This window comes from Lepidochelys kempii, chromosome 21 (genome assembly GCF_965140265.1).
Source record: "Lepidochelys kempii isolate rLepKem1 chromosome 21, rLepKem1.hap2, whole genome shotgun sequence".
Lineage (NCBI taxonomy): Eukaryota > Metazoa > Chordata > Testudines > Cheloniidae > Lepidochelys > Lepidochelys kempii.
Window position 1 is genome coordinate 14420510 of NC_133276.1, and position 16261 is coordinate 14436770.

The 16261-nt window shown below is 47.3% G+C and overlaps 2 protein-coding genes across 10 annotated transcripts in view; one reads left to right on the forward strand and one right to left on the reverse strand.

Annotated features, from left to right (window-relative positions):
• DENND2D (DENN domain containing 2D) overlaps positions 1–10812 on the forward strand; it is a 29574-nt gene extending 18762 nt beyond the window's left edge. The window contains exons 7-12 of the mRNA XM_073319808.1: positions 837–985; positions 4598–4775; positions 5807–5848; positions 6543–6633; positions 8842–9081; positions 10240–10812. Coding sequence (XP_073175909.1) covers positions 837–985; positions 4598–4775; positions 5807–5848; positions 6543–6633; positions 8842–9081; positions 10240–10304 — 765 coding nt within the window. The 3' untranslated portion in view covers positions 10305–10812. The remainder of the gene's footprint in view (positions 1–836; positions 986–4597; positions 4776–5806; positions 5849–6542; positions 6634–8841; positions 9082–10239) is intronic.
• Positions 10813–11686: 874 nt separating this feature from the next.
• Positions 11687–16261, reverse strand: part of CEPT1 (choline/ethanolamine phosphotransferase 1) — a 78870-nt gene continuing 74295 nt past the window's right edge. For 8 of the 9 annotated variants that reach the window (XM_073319812.1, XM_073319814.1, XM_073319813.1 and 5 more), the window contains one exon: positions 11690–15280. In XM_073319812.1, the coding sequence (XP_073175913.1) occupies positions 15161–15280 (120 nt within the window). In that variant the 3' untranslated portion in view covers positions 11690–15160. Of the gene's footprint in view, positions 15281–16261 lie in introns of all 9 variants that reach the window. The other variant, XM_073319819.1, reaches the window with a different exon arrangement.

Below are 16261 nucleotides of genomic sequence, written 5' to 3' on the forward strand. Positions count from 1 at the left end.
GGTGTACATACTAGTTTGTTCCTGGTTAACTAAGGGTGTGCTTTGTAAACTGGTCTAGTTAAACCAGTGCAAGTATGTGTGTAGACAAGGCCTAAAATATCCTCCATCAAAACCAGGGCAGGCCAGACATGACACCCAGATATCTGGGCTCCTCCTACCAATGTCTCTGCACTTTCTCCCACCCTGCACTCGGAGAGCCCTTCATGAGAAGCTCCGCAAGGCTGCTGGGGGCTGATGAGAACTCCTGGTGATTGCTGGTAATTGGGGATTACCTATGAATTCATGGTGTTGGTAAAGCAGCTTTGAAGTGGAGGACTGGTCCCCGCTGGGAACTTGTGCCGATTCTAGTCTGGGGCATAGCTATATGGTACACACCAGGAAAGCTATGGCTTGCCTGTCACGATCTTATCCCGCTGTCAAGCTGGAGTCATCTCCACCAGTAAACAGAGGCCGTGCCTATCTGTGCTCGGGGTTTGCATCGAGGCACATCCCCAGAGAGGACACGGTTAAGTAGGGTCACTTATTGCCTCGGCCACGCTCTTATTTGGTGCACCAGTTTCCCCCACTCTTGGTCTGTTAGATCGATGAACTCTGGGCAGGACAGTGCCTGGCCCATGCTGGGCACTACCAAAAAGTAATCCTAACTAATTGTAATATTGCAAAGATCTCGCATGACACCCCCCCGCACGCATGACACTCCTTTCCTGCCTCCTTCCTCCGCCATACGGAAGCAGGTAGGGCCCAGCCCAGCATGTCTGAGACCTTCTGCATGGTGCTTTTAATAGAATTAATTAGTGACTTGTTAGCTCACTCGTGTCCCCTCTGCTTCCCATCAGCTCATTGAACTCACGCGGCCCCTGGACTCTTGGCTGGAACACGTGGAGTTTCAGGCCCTTCTGCAGCATCTCAGTCCGGAAAACATCCTTTGGCTCTTTGCCTCTGCGGTTCTGGAGCGACGGATTATCTTCGTGGCAGAGGAGCTCAGGTGAGCGCCCTGCACTTAACCAGAGAGCTAGTTCTGGGAGCTTCAGAGAGCTACAACTAATTCTTCCACTGTACGCCGCGCTGATTAGGCCTCAGCTGGAGTATTGTGTCCAGTTCTGGGCGCCACATTTCAGGAAGGATGTGGACAAATTGGAGAGAGTCCAGCAAAGAGCAACAAAAATGATTAAAGGTCTAGAAAACATGACCTATGAGGGAAGATTGAAAAAAATTGGGTTTGTTTAGTCTGGCAAAGAGAAGACTGAGAGGGGACATGAAAGCAGTTTTCAAGTACATACAAGGTTGTTACAAGGAAGGAGAAAAATTGTTCTTCTTAACCGCTGAGGCTAGGACATGAAGCAATGGGCTTAGATTGCAGCAAGGGCCGTTTAGGTTGGACATTAGGAAAAACTTCCTAACTGTCGGAGTGGTGAAGGCCTGGAATAAATTCCCTAGGGAGGTTGTGGAATCTCCATCATTGGAGATTTGTAAGAGCAGGTTAGACGAACACCTGTCAGGGATGGGCTAGATAATACTTAATCCTGCCATGAGTGCAGGGGACTGGACTAGATGACCTCGCGAGGTCCTTTCCAGTCCTATGATTCTCTCAACTCGTAAGTACCAGTCACATGCAGCTCGCCCAGCCCTGGAATGCAGCTTGCAGGTGCCCTCGGTTCCACTCCCCCTTCGTAAGGGGGCAGACGCAGATGCAAGTGTCGAATGACGTGTCCTGAAGTCTGCTACTCCGTGTATCTCGGCCCCAGGGTAGGTGTAGTTGGGGCTGGCTGAGGGCACCCTCCCCATCCCCACAGTGCAGTAAGTGGTGATTAATTTTTTGTGCCCCATCCAGTTCAGGAGATAAAATCAGAATAAATTAATTCCAGGTGCAGGGGAGGAGAGAGAAGCTGAGAACCTTCCACTCTGGGAGCGGACCCTGAGGAGTCTGAGCAAGCAAAGGGTCACTGACCTCAGACTGCTCATGAGGCATGGAAGTCTGATCTAGTGGACAGAGCACTGGTCTGGGATTCAGGAGACTGGGTTCTATCCCTGGCTCTGCCACTGGCCTGCTGCATGGCCTTGGCCGAGTTACATGCCCTTCTGTGCCTCAGTTTCCCCATCTGTAAAAGGACCTCCTTTGCAGAGTGCTCCGTGGATGAACAGTGCTAGATAAGAGCAAGGTGGTATTATTATGTATGATAGACTAACAAGTCAGCTGGAGTCTGTTCCCAATTGAGCCCAAAGGGTTAATCCTCACTAAGCTGACAAGCCCAAGGAGGCAGGTAGCCAGGAAAGTCACCCTCTCATGCTAACATCAGCAGAGCGTAAAGGTTATGCTCACTCCTCGTCAGACAGCCCGTCGATTCAAATCTCTCCTCTCCCTCTCGGATTTCCTCATTCCGACTCATCAGCAGGAAGGAGTCTCTGATTTGATCCCAGCCACCAGAGACTTTCACTCTTCAGACCCTTGGAAGAAAACGACACACACTGACCGCCCTGCGGAAGGATCCTCTCTATAAAATTAGCAAACGATAACTTTGTCTAGTGAGGGTTAAGCCTTAAAAGCATTGAAATAAGGAGTGAAGGGGGAAGACTTGTGCACTCCTTTCAACCACAATGCTGTCGATATCGCACTCCCCAAGGCTTCCACTTCCAACATATACCGAAAAGCAATTCACACCCCAGCTTCCTCAGACTCACGCTGTGCAGGGAGAGCACCAGACCAGGACTTGGGAGACTTAGGGTCTGTTCCCAGCTCTGCCGCTGGCCTGCTGGGTGACCTGGGGCAAGTCATGCTCCCTCCCCAAGCCTCAGTTTCCCCATCCATAGGCGCTGACTTCCCCACTGCCTGGTGGGTGCTCAACCCCTGCCCGTGCCCCAGCCCCACATCTGGCCCCACCCCTGCCCTGCCTTTTCCCACCCCAGCCCCGCCCCCATTCCACCCCCTTCCCCCAAGTCCCCGCCCCTGCCCTGCCTCTTCTCCACCTCCTCCCCTGAGAATGCTGCATCCCCACTCCTCCCGCTCCATCCTGGAAAGTCCTAACTGCCGTCAAAGAGCTGTTAGGTGGCGGGGGGGCGGGAAGCGCTGGGAGGGAGGTGGAGGAGTGGGGACACGGCACGCTCGGCGAGGGGAGAAGGAGGGGGGAGATTGGCTGCCGGTGGGTGCAGAGCCCCCACTAATTTTTTCCCGTGGGTGCTCCAGCCCTGGAGCACCCACAGAGCCGGTGCCTATTTTCCCATCTGCAAAATGGGGATAATGAGCCTGTCCTCCTTTTGAGAGCTACTGATGAAAAGAGCTAGGTATGATTATTATTAACTCGGAAACTTAGCAGCTTTTGTGTCAACGGATCAGTATATATGACCGTCCCCCATTCCCTGCATTTGGGAGGTTATTTTGCCTTAACTCTGCTGAGGTCACTGTTAGGGTTTTGTGTTAGAGTGAAAGAGAATGACCCTCCCAGGTGGCAAAGCCAACCTGCAGCTTGTGCTAAGGGGTAGGGGAAGGCTAGTTGTGTGGGCTGATGGCAGTGCAGCTTGTTGGGCCCCCTGCTGAGGACAGGGGGTTTCCTCTTCTCTCTAGGGGAGTTTAGTCTGAAATTCAATTTATTGTTTTCTAGTTGGGGAAACTTTTTGTACCAAAAAGGCAAATCTGGAGGCACCCCGGATCGCGGTGCCCTGCCACTCAGAGCATTGGTGGGGCAACACCGGCAGCAGGGCCAACTCCAAGGGTTCAAAACCTGTGAGGTTTTGGCCCCCAAAATCATGGTATTTTTAAAAAAAATACCTATGTGGGAGTTTTTTCTTCTGGTTTTTGAGCCCTAAGGGACACGTATTCAAACTTTTCTCCGCAACCACAGAGCTAGAAACTTACTTTTCTTTCGATTTCTTCATTAAAGAAAGCTGAGATTCTGATGTAATCACCTGACTCCAGGAACTGGGGATTTAAGAAGAACATCACATATTGATGTGTGATGAAATCCTGAGAGTTGGTAACACTGCCATGTGCCAAGGGGAGGAAGACTTCCCAAAAACAGCCAACATAGGCGGGTAAAATTGAGCTGCAGGAGCTCAATCTATTTAGCTTAACCAAGAGAAGATGAAGGGGTGATTTGATCAGTCTTAAGCAGTATCTATAAGGGAAACAAAACTTTGATACTGGGCTCTTCAATCTAAGAGACAAGAGCCAATGGCTGGAAATTGAAGCAAGACAAATTCAGATTAGGAATAAAGTTCATATTTTTTAACAGCAAGGATTATGAATCATGGGAACAGTTTACCAAAGGCCATGGTGTGTTCTCCATCACTGGAAAATTTTAAATCAAGATGGGATGTTTTTTCTAAAAGATCTGCTGTCGTTGGAACAGGAATAAGTTCAGGGATGTTCTCTGGCCCGTGCTATGCAGGAGGTCAGGCCAGATGATCACAATGGTCCCTTCTGCCTTTATAATCTATGAAAAACAGCACCCACCTGTTTAGGAGCCTGTCTCTCCTTGGAAGTGACTTAGACTTTGGCTCCTGTGTCACTCAGGTGCTCCTGAAAGTCTCACCCAAGGCCTAACCTGCTGGCCAGCTACTTGCCAAATTCATTTACTAATCAGAACCCTTATTTATTCGGCAGCGTCCTGTCCCAGTGCATCCATGCCGTGGCAGCTCTTCTCTACCCCTTCTCCTGGGCACACACCTACATCCCCGTGGTTCCGGAATGTCTGATCGATACCGTCTGTTGCCCCACGCCCTTCATGGTTGGAGTCCAGAAGCGCTGCCTAGAGCAGGTTCTCGATCAGCCGATGGAGGAGGTACTGTCTGAGGGGGTCTCTGTTCCCATGCCGCAGACGGGCTTGAAGATGAATGTTTGCCTGTTCGTGCCCCTTGATTGTTATCTCCACGTGGTAGCAGGCAGGGCCGGATTTACAACTTACGCGCCCCTGGGCACAGCATCTTCAGCGTGCCCCCCCACTCCCGACTACAGCTGACCTCCGTGTTGCACACTGTTTGAGAGAAGCAAGGCGTCCCTAGGCACGTGCCTACTGTGCCTAATTGGAAACCCAGCCCTGGTAGGAGGCCCTGATTTTGTCTCCATCCCAGCCTCAGGAGAAGGGCCCAGAAGGAAACAAGAGCGGACTCCAGCCTGCTCCTAGGGTAACACCCAAGCTGTTCCCTAGGCCAGATGGGATGCTGATATCATCTCCTACCCACTAGCTGGGCAAGGGCCTCAGCCCAGATTCCCTGGGACAAAGGGGGCATTCCTTGCCCTCAGCTAACCTGTAGCCAGCATTGCCCTAAGCGTCTCACTGCTCATAGCTCATGGGAGGTGAGCACACATCTTAGAAAACTAGTGTAGACACTGCCAGAGTTTCCAGGACCGTGCGCTCCTTGGCCTTCTGCTGGGAGCACTAACAATGGGGCAGTTGTGGGGCTGTGGCCCTCTCCCGATGGGGATGTGGGCTGAGACTCCTGAACTCATCTCATGTGGGCGTCCCAAGAGACACCGGACAGGAACCACTTTCAGTCTGGGCTGGATTGGACCCAGTGACTGATTCTAGAGGTGAAAGGCTCCAAATCTCCTTTCCATGTCCCAGGTCCATTCGTTCCCCCAGGCCAGGCACTGGTGCTCCTCTTTCACCAGGCAGGAAGTTTGGAGGGGTGGAGAAGCCTTTTCCATTGCAATGACCTAGAGCAGTTCATCATCAGGTGCAGCTCAGAGCTTTTCAAATGGACTTGGGGCACAGAAGACTGCTCTTGAAATACATTCTCTTAACTCGCTGCTGCTCAGAAGCGGCCTTGCAATGCAGCCTGGCTAACACTGCATCCTGTCTGTTGGTTTTAGGTGCTGCTGGTTGACCTGTGCGAAGGGAAGTTCTTAAGATCGGTAGGTGTCCCTGGTGCAATTTAGACTGTCCCTCATGCGATCGCTAGACGCAGGTGCTTGTTCGTTGCTTGACCAGTATTACTGAGCCACTGTAGGGTCCTTAATCCTGGCTTTTCAGTAGCTGTCACTCACTCCTTCCCACCTGTCACTTATTATTTGCACTCTGCAGGCTCAGGGGGGCAGGGCCTCTTGCCCGAAATTACAGAGCACACTGTAACGTTAGCGTTCCTGGTTTCAAAACACCCGGGCACGGCCCTGCAGGGAGAGACCAATGGGAGTTCAGTGCAAAATTAATTTCTCAGACTGTTGTGTTGTCTCTTTCTCGTTACGGGTGGCGGAGGAGAGGCTGTGTCAGAGACAGAGGTGTCAATTAACCCTGCAGAAGGTGTCTCTCCAACATCCTTTGGGATAAAAATTGATAGGCAATAGCTTCTGGCGGTAGCTAGTGAGCCCCACCAAGACTATGGTAATGCAGACTGCATGGCTGCATTAAAGAATGGGTCACAGGGGATCTGGTGGGGGGAGATGTGTTCATTCCAGAATGCTTTGGGCCTGCAGGTACACTCAGAAAGTGGTTCGCCGAGCTAGAATCCTCTCTGATGCTTCAAAACCTTCTTCCCAGTAAAAGCCCCCGTCTCAGGCTTCCCTGGTTTGCAAAAGCTGGCTGTGCTAACATCAGAACATCCTCTTTCAGGTTTGCGACGAAGGAGACATCTTACCGGCCAAGCTGCAGACCGAGATGCTGACTTCTTTAAAGACGCACAACAGCAACAACAACATACAGAGTAGGCAGAGAGCTCTTTCTTTGGGGTGCGCACGGTGGAGTACCTGTGAATGCCCCCACAAAATGACTGCCGGCGTCCCGGGCTAACCAGCCATCCTGGGGCAAGTGGGCTAAGAACCCAGGACCTAATTTCCTACACTGCCCTCTCAGTTCCAGCCAAACCATCTCTAGTGGTGTGTATGCTTTAGACTCACATGCATGCGAAGAGAATAGCTCAGTGGTCTAAGCAGCTGGACTGGAATAGCCAGGGTCCCTGGGTCCCACCTTAGCCCTTCCCGCTTCAGAGGTAGAAAGAGACTGAGGTTTGTGCAGCTTATGGAGTGTGGGGCAAGTCCTCAGCTGGTGTAAAATTATCACTCCATTGGCTTCCTCTCCACATTGACTTTAGTGGAGCTGTGACATCTCCCACCAGCTCAGGATCTGCCCCGGGGTGTCTTCAAAGCAACACTCGAAAGACCAGCACAGAACTGTCAAGGATCCCAAGGCACTTAGCTATGATTGGGGTTTACTTTGTGGTCCTTACCCAACCTTTCGCTTCCCCCACCTGTTGTTCAATGTGATATGCTCTGATTAGCTGCAGCTCCCCACTCCAGAGGTGGCTGCATTTCACCTGCATTTCAGCGGTGCTCTGGTTCTGCAGGTTGGGAAGTGCTCTGCTTTATTCCCCATCCCCAGCTAGCAGGCATAGTACACTGTTTCTGCTCTGCATGAAAACTAAAGTGCAGCCGTGGTCAGAGAAGCCCCAATGGTTATACCGATTTCTTTGTGTGTGCAGCAGAGTCGGACCTGCTGACTTCATTGACAAAAATAGACCCTTTTTATTGTTAGCTCCACAGAGCTAGCGCAGTTCCAGGAGAAGGAGCTTGATTCTAGCAGACGATACTAAATTCCGGTCTTCGTTATTGGTGGGGATGAGCGAAATGGACAGAGCCCAGCGTGACTCTCAGACGCCAGGCTGAGTTTGCAGGGCTGGGTGTTATATAGAGATTTAAAAAAACCCATAGCCTTTCTAGCTGTTGTGCGAGCACGTGTGATCTGGAGTCACTGGAACGCAATAAACGAGGGATTTTTACCAAGTCATTTTCAGACTAGTACCATCCCCTGCCAGTTCTTGTAGTGGCCATATTCTGAGCTGAGCATCTTCCTCCCTAAATTCCACAACCATGTAGGATTGTGGAGACCAGTCAGGGAAGAGAAATAATCCATCAATAGGGAGGGGAGCAAAAAATCCAGAAGGCTCTTGATAGCTTTATCTTGACAAAACAGAAAGCCAGTGACCCTGAATATCCCTCAGTGAAATCTGGATCTGGGAGATCTGGACAGCTAGACTCCCTTCTTCCACTACAGTGTATACGTGCTAATCAAACAGGTGGAGTCCTCCATCCAGAACAGCCTGTGAAGGGCAGTACCACGTGCTAGTGGCTGTCACAACTCTCCTTAATGATTTAACACCAGGAAATTGGATTTTAATGTGTGAAGGAGATGGCCATTGCTTCTGACATGAACACAGCATGTGAATTAGGTCAGCGTGCAATGAGGCCCTCCATCTAGCATCTCGGTAGGCTGGTGTACTTCACATTTTAAGGTGGTAGACGCAATTCCTTGAATGTGTATACAATGCTCGGAGTTCCTTGGAAGCCAAGTGTTATAAGAAGTCCAAGTATGGAGGTCAGCAGTAATTATCCATTGGACTGGGCAATTGAATACCACATTGGGACAGTTCAGTTTATACTCCTGTCGGCTCCTTAGCGAATGGAACCTCCTGGCTTTTCTCCCTTGCCATGGCTGGGTTTGGGAGTCACACAATTTAGCACCATTCAGGTGTTACAGCTGCTTTTGAATGGAAAACGTCCCGGACCTTGGAATGCCCCAGACTGTGGCACAGACAGGAGAAGAGAGGTGGGATGGCCCAGTGGTCAGAGCACTAGCCTGGGACTCAGGAGACCAGGCTTCAAGTTCCTGCCCCACCACAGACGGGGCGATTCTTGGGTGGGTCATTTCGGCCCAGATCCTTTAAGGAAATTTGGAGTGTAAATACTTCTGAGGATCTGTCCTTCCATTCCCCCATGATAGCCCTGTCCTGCCTCACAGAAGGGTTGTGAGTGTAAATACATTCAGATTGTGAGGTGTCCACGTCCTGAGTTAATGGGGGGGTCGTGTGAATACCAGCCCCCATGCCCAAACGGTACGTTTTCTATTCCCTTTTCAGCGTCTGAACAAGTGAATGCCCACGTCTCCAAAACCTTCGTGCAATTCTTCGTTAAAACTGTTGGCCATTATACATCACACCTCAAGTGGAATAAGAGCGGCCAGGGCTCCTTTCAGGAGAAGGCGTTCTGCAAAGCCATCACCTCCAAGTCCTGCCGCAAGTTTGTGAAAAGATTTGTGAGGACTCAGATGTTTTCCCTCTTTATCCAGGAAGCGGAAAGGAGCAGGATGATCCAAGAAGGTAAATTGCCCCATCTCCTCCCCCTTCTGTTACTGCCCTGGCATTCAGGAAGCATCAGGATCCCTGGAGGCCACTCTTTGGTTTCTTTGGGCTAGAGGGAGCAGGACTCATTTGCATATTTGCTTGTGCAAATGAGGTGCAAATGTTTTTGTGTGACTGCTCCTGAAAACACAGCCACGGGGAAGGGGGAGAGATGCTGTTAGAGAAGATGGTACAGGCAGTGATAGTGAGTCTCTCCCGCAACCTCTGCCTGCAATGCACCAGCAGAGACACCCTGGGTCGGTTGCAGTAGTCTCTTCGTCACTGCAGCCCCTGGATGGAGGAGGTAATTGCAGACTCCAGAACTTGGCCTACGTTTGTATTGAATACAGTCAAAGGGCAAGGAGGAAAGGACTAGTGCAAAGCGCTCCTTGCTTATTCTCTTCTCTACAGTGTATTCCCTGACACACACACATCCTGTTTCAGGACTGTAAGTAATGCAGCATGGCCTAGTAGATGGAGCACTGGACTGAGTCTCAGGAGAGCTTCGTTCTAATTCCTAGCCCTGCCACTGGATTTCTGGCTGATCTTGGGCAAATCACATCACTATTCCGTGCCTCAGTTTACCTATCTGTAAAATGAGCTGTATAAGACCTGGGTATTATGATGATGATTATTGCCACTTTCAAGAAGAATTTCAACAATGTGTCTGTTACTGAGCTAGCTGCACCTCTGAGCCCCCGCACTCTCTGAGTGCACTCCCCCATCCCCTTCAGTTTGGATCTGGTACCATTTTATCCCCAATATTTGTGATGCTTGCCCTGCTGGTTCAGCTTCAGCCTATCGTTGCTCGAGGTGCAGGTAGATTTGGAGCCAGTGCTGCTGCTCTGGTGCCCTCCAATGCAAATTGACCGGAGTCATTGGATTCTGTTCCCTGCCTCTCTACCTCCTTCAGCACCTAAATCCCATAGCGATTGGTGTACAATAATAATGTATATGGAGAATATGACCATAGCTCCATCTTCAGGTTCTCTGGTTCTTATGGAGTTTGCTGGGCTAATCTCTGCTTCTGCATCCCTACCACAGCATGTTGTTGTTAAACAGAAACCAGCCAATGACCTCAACTGTTGATGAAACTCCAGTGTCGTGTGTAACTGACCCAGCTTTTGTTTTCCACAGGGTATTTCCAGCAGAAAGTAACTGAATATCAAGAACAAAAAAAGAAACAAAGGACAAATTCCTGAAGTACTGTTCCGAAAGAGGGGAGCCCGGCTGGGCTTGGGCAGATATCTTCCTGCAGCAATATTCTGTCCAGACTGGGTCAGCATCTCGCTCAAAGGCAGAGCGCCCTGTGCTTTGCTGGCTCTGAGCAGCTCTGGAACCTTGCCCATCCTCCTGTGAACGATGAGATGCCTGGTCAACCCAGAACGCCAGTTCCTTCCCAGTCTCTTCTTTCTCAGGGCATGACTGCACGAGAAGCCTCTTTTCTATATCGCTAGCAAATACGGGTGTGATTTTTTTTTTCCTGGCCAACTGACACCGTGGACCAAACTGCAGTTCTTAGCCAAAGGAGAGCAAGGAGTTCCTACTGGAAGACAATCACGGACCTTACATAGAAATAGAGTGAAATCAAGGGAGGATTATCTGCTTGCTGTATAATGGCAAAGAATGTAGAATAATTGTTGAGATAAAATGTATTAGTAAGAAATATTTTTAATTCTTATTAAAAAAAAATCTAAATTTTCTAGCTGAGACGTTCTACCCAATGTGTATTCCTGAAGGGCTCCCATTGACAAGGTGGTTTCATGTTCTTTTTATAGCGAATGGCTTCATTGTTCCAGACTTACATGAGCTAAAAACGACTCCGCAGATTTTGATGAGGCTTCCTGAAAGGCACCTGTTGGCTTAGGCGTTGATGAGAACAGGAAGCCTAAAATAGACCATGTGAAGGAGAGCAAACTGGGGTTTGGCGGGAAGTTGCTTGTTTGCACTAGCTCCATTTCGGGGGGGATGTGTGCCATACTGGGGCACATGGGAAATCGGCAGCTCAGTGTAGGGAGACAGCATTGTTAAAATTCAGTGGTGCATGCGTTCCTGAAAAGCTGTACTCTTCTGTCCTGTTGTGGATGCTGAATTTTAAAGCTCTTTTCCAGTTCATCTTTTAGAGACTGCATTGAGCTTAATTATGCTTGTCCATCTCTCCCCTTTCTTTATTGCATTCTTACAGGGAGCATAGTGCCAGAGTCCAAACTGGTACTGCCTGCAGTTTTGACTGGCCCCAGTGGGAAGGAACTATCTGGATAAAGCCAGATACCTCTCTCCTGCAAGTGCTGGGATGGTTTCACAGATGGGAGAGCTTGCTGCACTCTTTCCCAAAATACACACAGGTTTTTCACTTTACACAATGATGCCTCAAATGACTGCCGCCTTTAGACCCTAGAGATTGCCCAGATGTGTGTGTTATATGTTACCAAAGATATGAGCATTTGTTCTTTGCAGTACTTAGGAGTCTCTCATGGAACATGACCCCATTGTGCTAGGTGTGTACACAATTTATTAGGTGTATTACAATAGTACATAAGATCCCCAGTCCTGGACCAGGACCTGATTGGCCCCTGGTCTGCCTACTGACTACCCCTGTCCTTAGGGAAGATAGTGACCCTCTGCTGTCAGGCAGTTACCTTAGACCTTAGTCCATCCCATGCTTTGCTGCACATTGAGCTACCCACGTTTGCCATCCTTGCCTGTCAGCTGCCTTTCTCTCCACATCTTCCCATTTCATGTTGAGGTGCTGTCAGGCAGTAGAGAGAGAAAATGGGAGGTGGCAGCCATTTTGAGGGTAGCTCATTGTGCAGTTCTCTGAAGTAAGTGTAGTTTTCCCCTCCTCTTTCCTGTCTCTGTGGTGTTGAAGAGGTGGAGCTAATAATTCCTTCTGAATGTGGTGAGACTTTGGTCACTCTGTTCTCTTGTGGGAGTGAATTCCAGTCATGGGCCATCTATGATTCTGTCAGGCTCTGTCCTCAGCACCTGTAAATCTAACCTATAAGGTTGATATTGTCCCTGAGAAGCAGAGTTATTATGGCCAATCCTAATCAGAAAGGGAGAGACTTTGAAAATTAAGGCTGGAGTTGAATTTGATTCAGTATGCAGTGGGGAATCAGTGTAATGTCCAGAGAACCCAGATGAGCTTAAATTCATAACTCTGTTAGACACTAAAAATCATGGTCTTTATACAGACACTGGGTTTATGGTTTATTACAACAATCAGTAACTCGTTAACCCCCCCTTTTTTTTTTTTTAGTACTCTAGCTCAAGCGGTATGAACAGGTCACTTCACCTTGAGTAACACATATTGTGAGACCAATTACTTATGCTAAACAATCTGTTCCACCTTGTATTTAGCTGTGACAAGTACCTTTCCCAGACCTCAAGAAGAGCTTGGTGTAGCTCCAAAGCTTGTCTCTCTCACCAAAAGAAGTTAGTCCAATAAAAAGTATTAGCTCACCCATCTTGTCTCTCCAGATCCTGAAAGGCATTTAGGTGCCTAGCTCCCAGTGGTTTCAATGGGAGTTAGGCTCCACAATGCCTTTGAGTATCTGGGCCTTATCCTCCCCCGTGCCTCAGTCCCCCACCTGTAAAATGGAGATAATAGCACTGCCCTACCACTCAGGGGCATTCTGAGAAAAAAATCATTAAAGATTTTGAGGTGTTCAGACACAACAGAAATGGGGACTATATACGTACTGTATATAGACACAGTTTCTGTATCACACTCTTTGCCATAAGTTTGAGATGTCTTATAAATTAAAAAAAACCCACAAACCAACCAATGTTTTTGTTTCATTGGCCCCTAGATAGAGGGGAAATTTTCTGCCTGGTAGTGTGGTTTTTAGGGGTAGCTCAAAGCACCGTATGTCACATTTTGTTTTCAAGACAGTGAGGTTTGTACTTATTCTGATGCGTTCCAGGAAGCCCTGCACCCAGTGCTTGCTTGTATTCTACATCAGAAAGGGTAAAGTTTAAGGTTGAACTTGCAACATTCGGTCTCTTTGGCCTTATGAAGTATGATACACTTTACTTAGAAATCTCGTTCAGTTTCTCAATTAATTCCACAACCTTAGGCCCATATATCTATAATAATCTGCAATCACATAAATAGAGACAGTATCATAATGCATAAGGACAAAGTTCATTTATTACAGGCAATTTGTACAGTACCTATATGCATACACTTTATGAGCAGTAACATTTCTCAAGTACAAGGAGCAAGCTCCCCACAGCACCTGGTAATGCTGAAGCTTTACAAGCAGAAATGGGAAATCTTCCTCCTAGAGTTAAGACTAGGGGTACTGGAGCTACCAGTTAGTGAAAAGCCTGGGAAAAGGTGCATCTTATAGCATTTCCTGGACAGGCTTTAGTTTAGACGTATTTCCAGAAGTGAAGGCCTCATGTTGACTCCCTCAAGCCTCATCCTTGAGACATTAGATTAATTAACAATTAATTGTTCCTGACCAACACAAATGGTGCAGTGGATCAGACTGGGAGCAGTGGTCTCTGAGATAGCTAGACAAGAGGAATTTTAAGGCTCTGGGACTGCAGTTGGTAAGCAGCACTTTAAAATTTCCTATCTTGATCAGGGTCTTCTGTGCCCTTGCTAGTAACCGGCAGCTCACTGTATGCACTGATGTGGCTCTGAGCTGAGCCCACTCATGGACTAGTCAGTGCAAATGTACCTTTGAGTGGCTTTTGCCTTTCATTTTAGTATTTAAATGGCAGGATACAACGGATGAGCAGGGGTGTAAGTATTCAGTTTAGATTGATTTCAGTAGGTTACATCTTGCTTTGGTCCTGGAATTCTGCATCAGCACATACACCCTTAGATCAGCATGTGACTTCTGACAGAGCAATCATATGGGAAGAGATTCCTGGAGAAATATTTGACACATTGAGGTTGTGCAACTCCTAATACCTAAAAGGGGGCAGTATGGCTTATCACTTAGAGAAGTGAAGTAGAATCCAGACTCTTAGTAGTCCTACTCCAGACCCAATATGAACTACTGGGAAGTTATTTAGATTCCTTGTGCCTCAATGTACCACACATAAAATGGGCATAATATGCCTATGGCTTCGGGAGCTGGGCTGTAAGGCTTTGCTAATTAGCAAAGAAAGTGCTTTGAGATGCTTGGTTGACAGGCACTGTAGACACATGAAGCATCATAAAAGTCTCTCTAAACAGCAGTTCAGATTTTGCTTCATCAGACCAAGTACTTAACCCAGTGTGACAAAGCAGCTGACACACATGGAAAGACAATTGTAGCTCTTAGAATTTCCTTATTTATTAAAGAGCAGAAAGAAATTTTTGCTTAAATTCTATACGTAAAAAAGTAACAGTAAAATTTGCTTTTAAAGTTTTTCCACTGAAGAAAATTATGAAATAAGTTTTCTTTTTTATTTAAAAAAAAAATTAATGGACAAAGACACCACACTATATTGCATGCTGATAGTCACCCCCTTCTCCAATAAGGTCCCACTAAAATATACTGTTGAACAGTATATGTAAGCAAATAAACCACCTCAATCGGGACTGAAAGTCCCTTCAGCTATTTCAGCCACACAAGCTAGTGGGATCTCTCTGTTTTACAAGCTCAGCTCTTTAGTAAAAGAAATTTCAAGTGGACACTAAAGTATTTCACTAAGATGATGAAATATTAAAATTATAAAGCACATTTTTTGCAGTTTGTAAATATACTACATTAGAAATTTCAGTTGTTAGGGATCCATTCACCATAGATCGTTTATTCCGTTTTCAAGGTAATTACAAAGACAAAGCATTACTCCCTGCATGCTTTCCTGGGCACAGAACCAGTAAAGTTGACTACATGATGTTTGACTGGAGAGTACTTGGAATTCACTCTCTCATAGGCAAAGACTAGTTAAGGAGTGTTACCAGTAACAAAGAATAAAAGTTATACAACGTTGATTATAATAAATTAGATTTGTTCTTATCTGCTCCTTTTGCCTTAGTCTCCTAAATATGTTCATATTCTTCCCTATAGAAAACACTTGTTTCGTATTTCTCATCACAGCAACCACCCAGTCGCTAATGGTGATTTGAATGTGTAGAAGAGACCTTGATTCTGAATACATGGATGCGCAGATGGGAAGCAATCTGATTGCACACACTGATGCAGTAGCGGAGCAAATCAAAGAGGGAAAAGATCTGCAAAGGGAAAAATGGCATGTGTTAGATCTATCTATACTCGACATGAATGTACCATGTTTCATCTATCCTTCATGTTATCACAGTCTCTCTAAAAGCATCAAGGACTGCTCTCTTGAGTCCTTCTCTCCCTCCACTAAAGGTTTATTCCTATATTCTTCATTTTTCAGCTTAGAATTTAAATCTACATTTCAATAAAAGAAAAATTGTAGTGACCGTAGAAAGTTTTTGTAAGAGGTCCCATGATTTCAAGTGTGGAATTCTGATCTTACTTTGGGACAAAATGTACACAACGTTGTATTTGAATGTATTTTAAAAGTGTTCCACTGTAATGGGAATGATCAAGTTTCAGCATCATAATTTATGCAGGTTGAACCTTTATTACATACCAAGCTCCCAACTAAAAACACACGCCCCAGTGAGGATGAAGTGAATGTACTGTAATTCCCTAATAGCTGGGCTTTTCCACCACTTGCAGCTAGTACAGAAAGAAGTTCCCAGCTGCTCACAGGATTAAGCAGCTGTAATCATGTTACACCTGCACAGCACGCTTTAGAATGGCTGTCTAGAAAGTAAAAAGAACAGGAGGACTTGTGGCACCTTAGAGACTAACCAATGTATTTGAGCATAAGCTTTCGTGAGCCACAGCTCACTTCATCGGATGCATTCAATAGCTCACGAAGGCTTATGCTCAAATACATTGGTTAGTCTCTAAGGTGCCACAAGTCCTCCTGTTCTTTCTGCGGATACAGACTAACACGGCTGCTCCTCTGAAACCTGTCTAGAAAGTGGCAGCCTGATCTGAACTTGGTTTGGTTTTCAATGCTCTAATCAAGGACAGACATGGCTATATAGCCAAGACTTCCTCTGTGAGACTGGTCCTGGCAGCTATCATTGCTCTGACACTACATGAATTTCAGGAATTCCACCGGTGGGTTTGTGTGTTATAGAGTTTTTGCTGTGGTGCACCCCAAAGTGTGG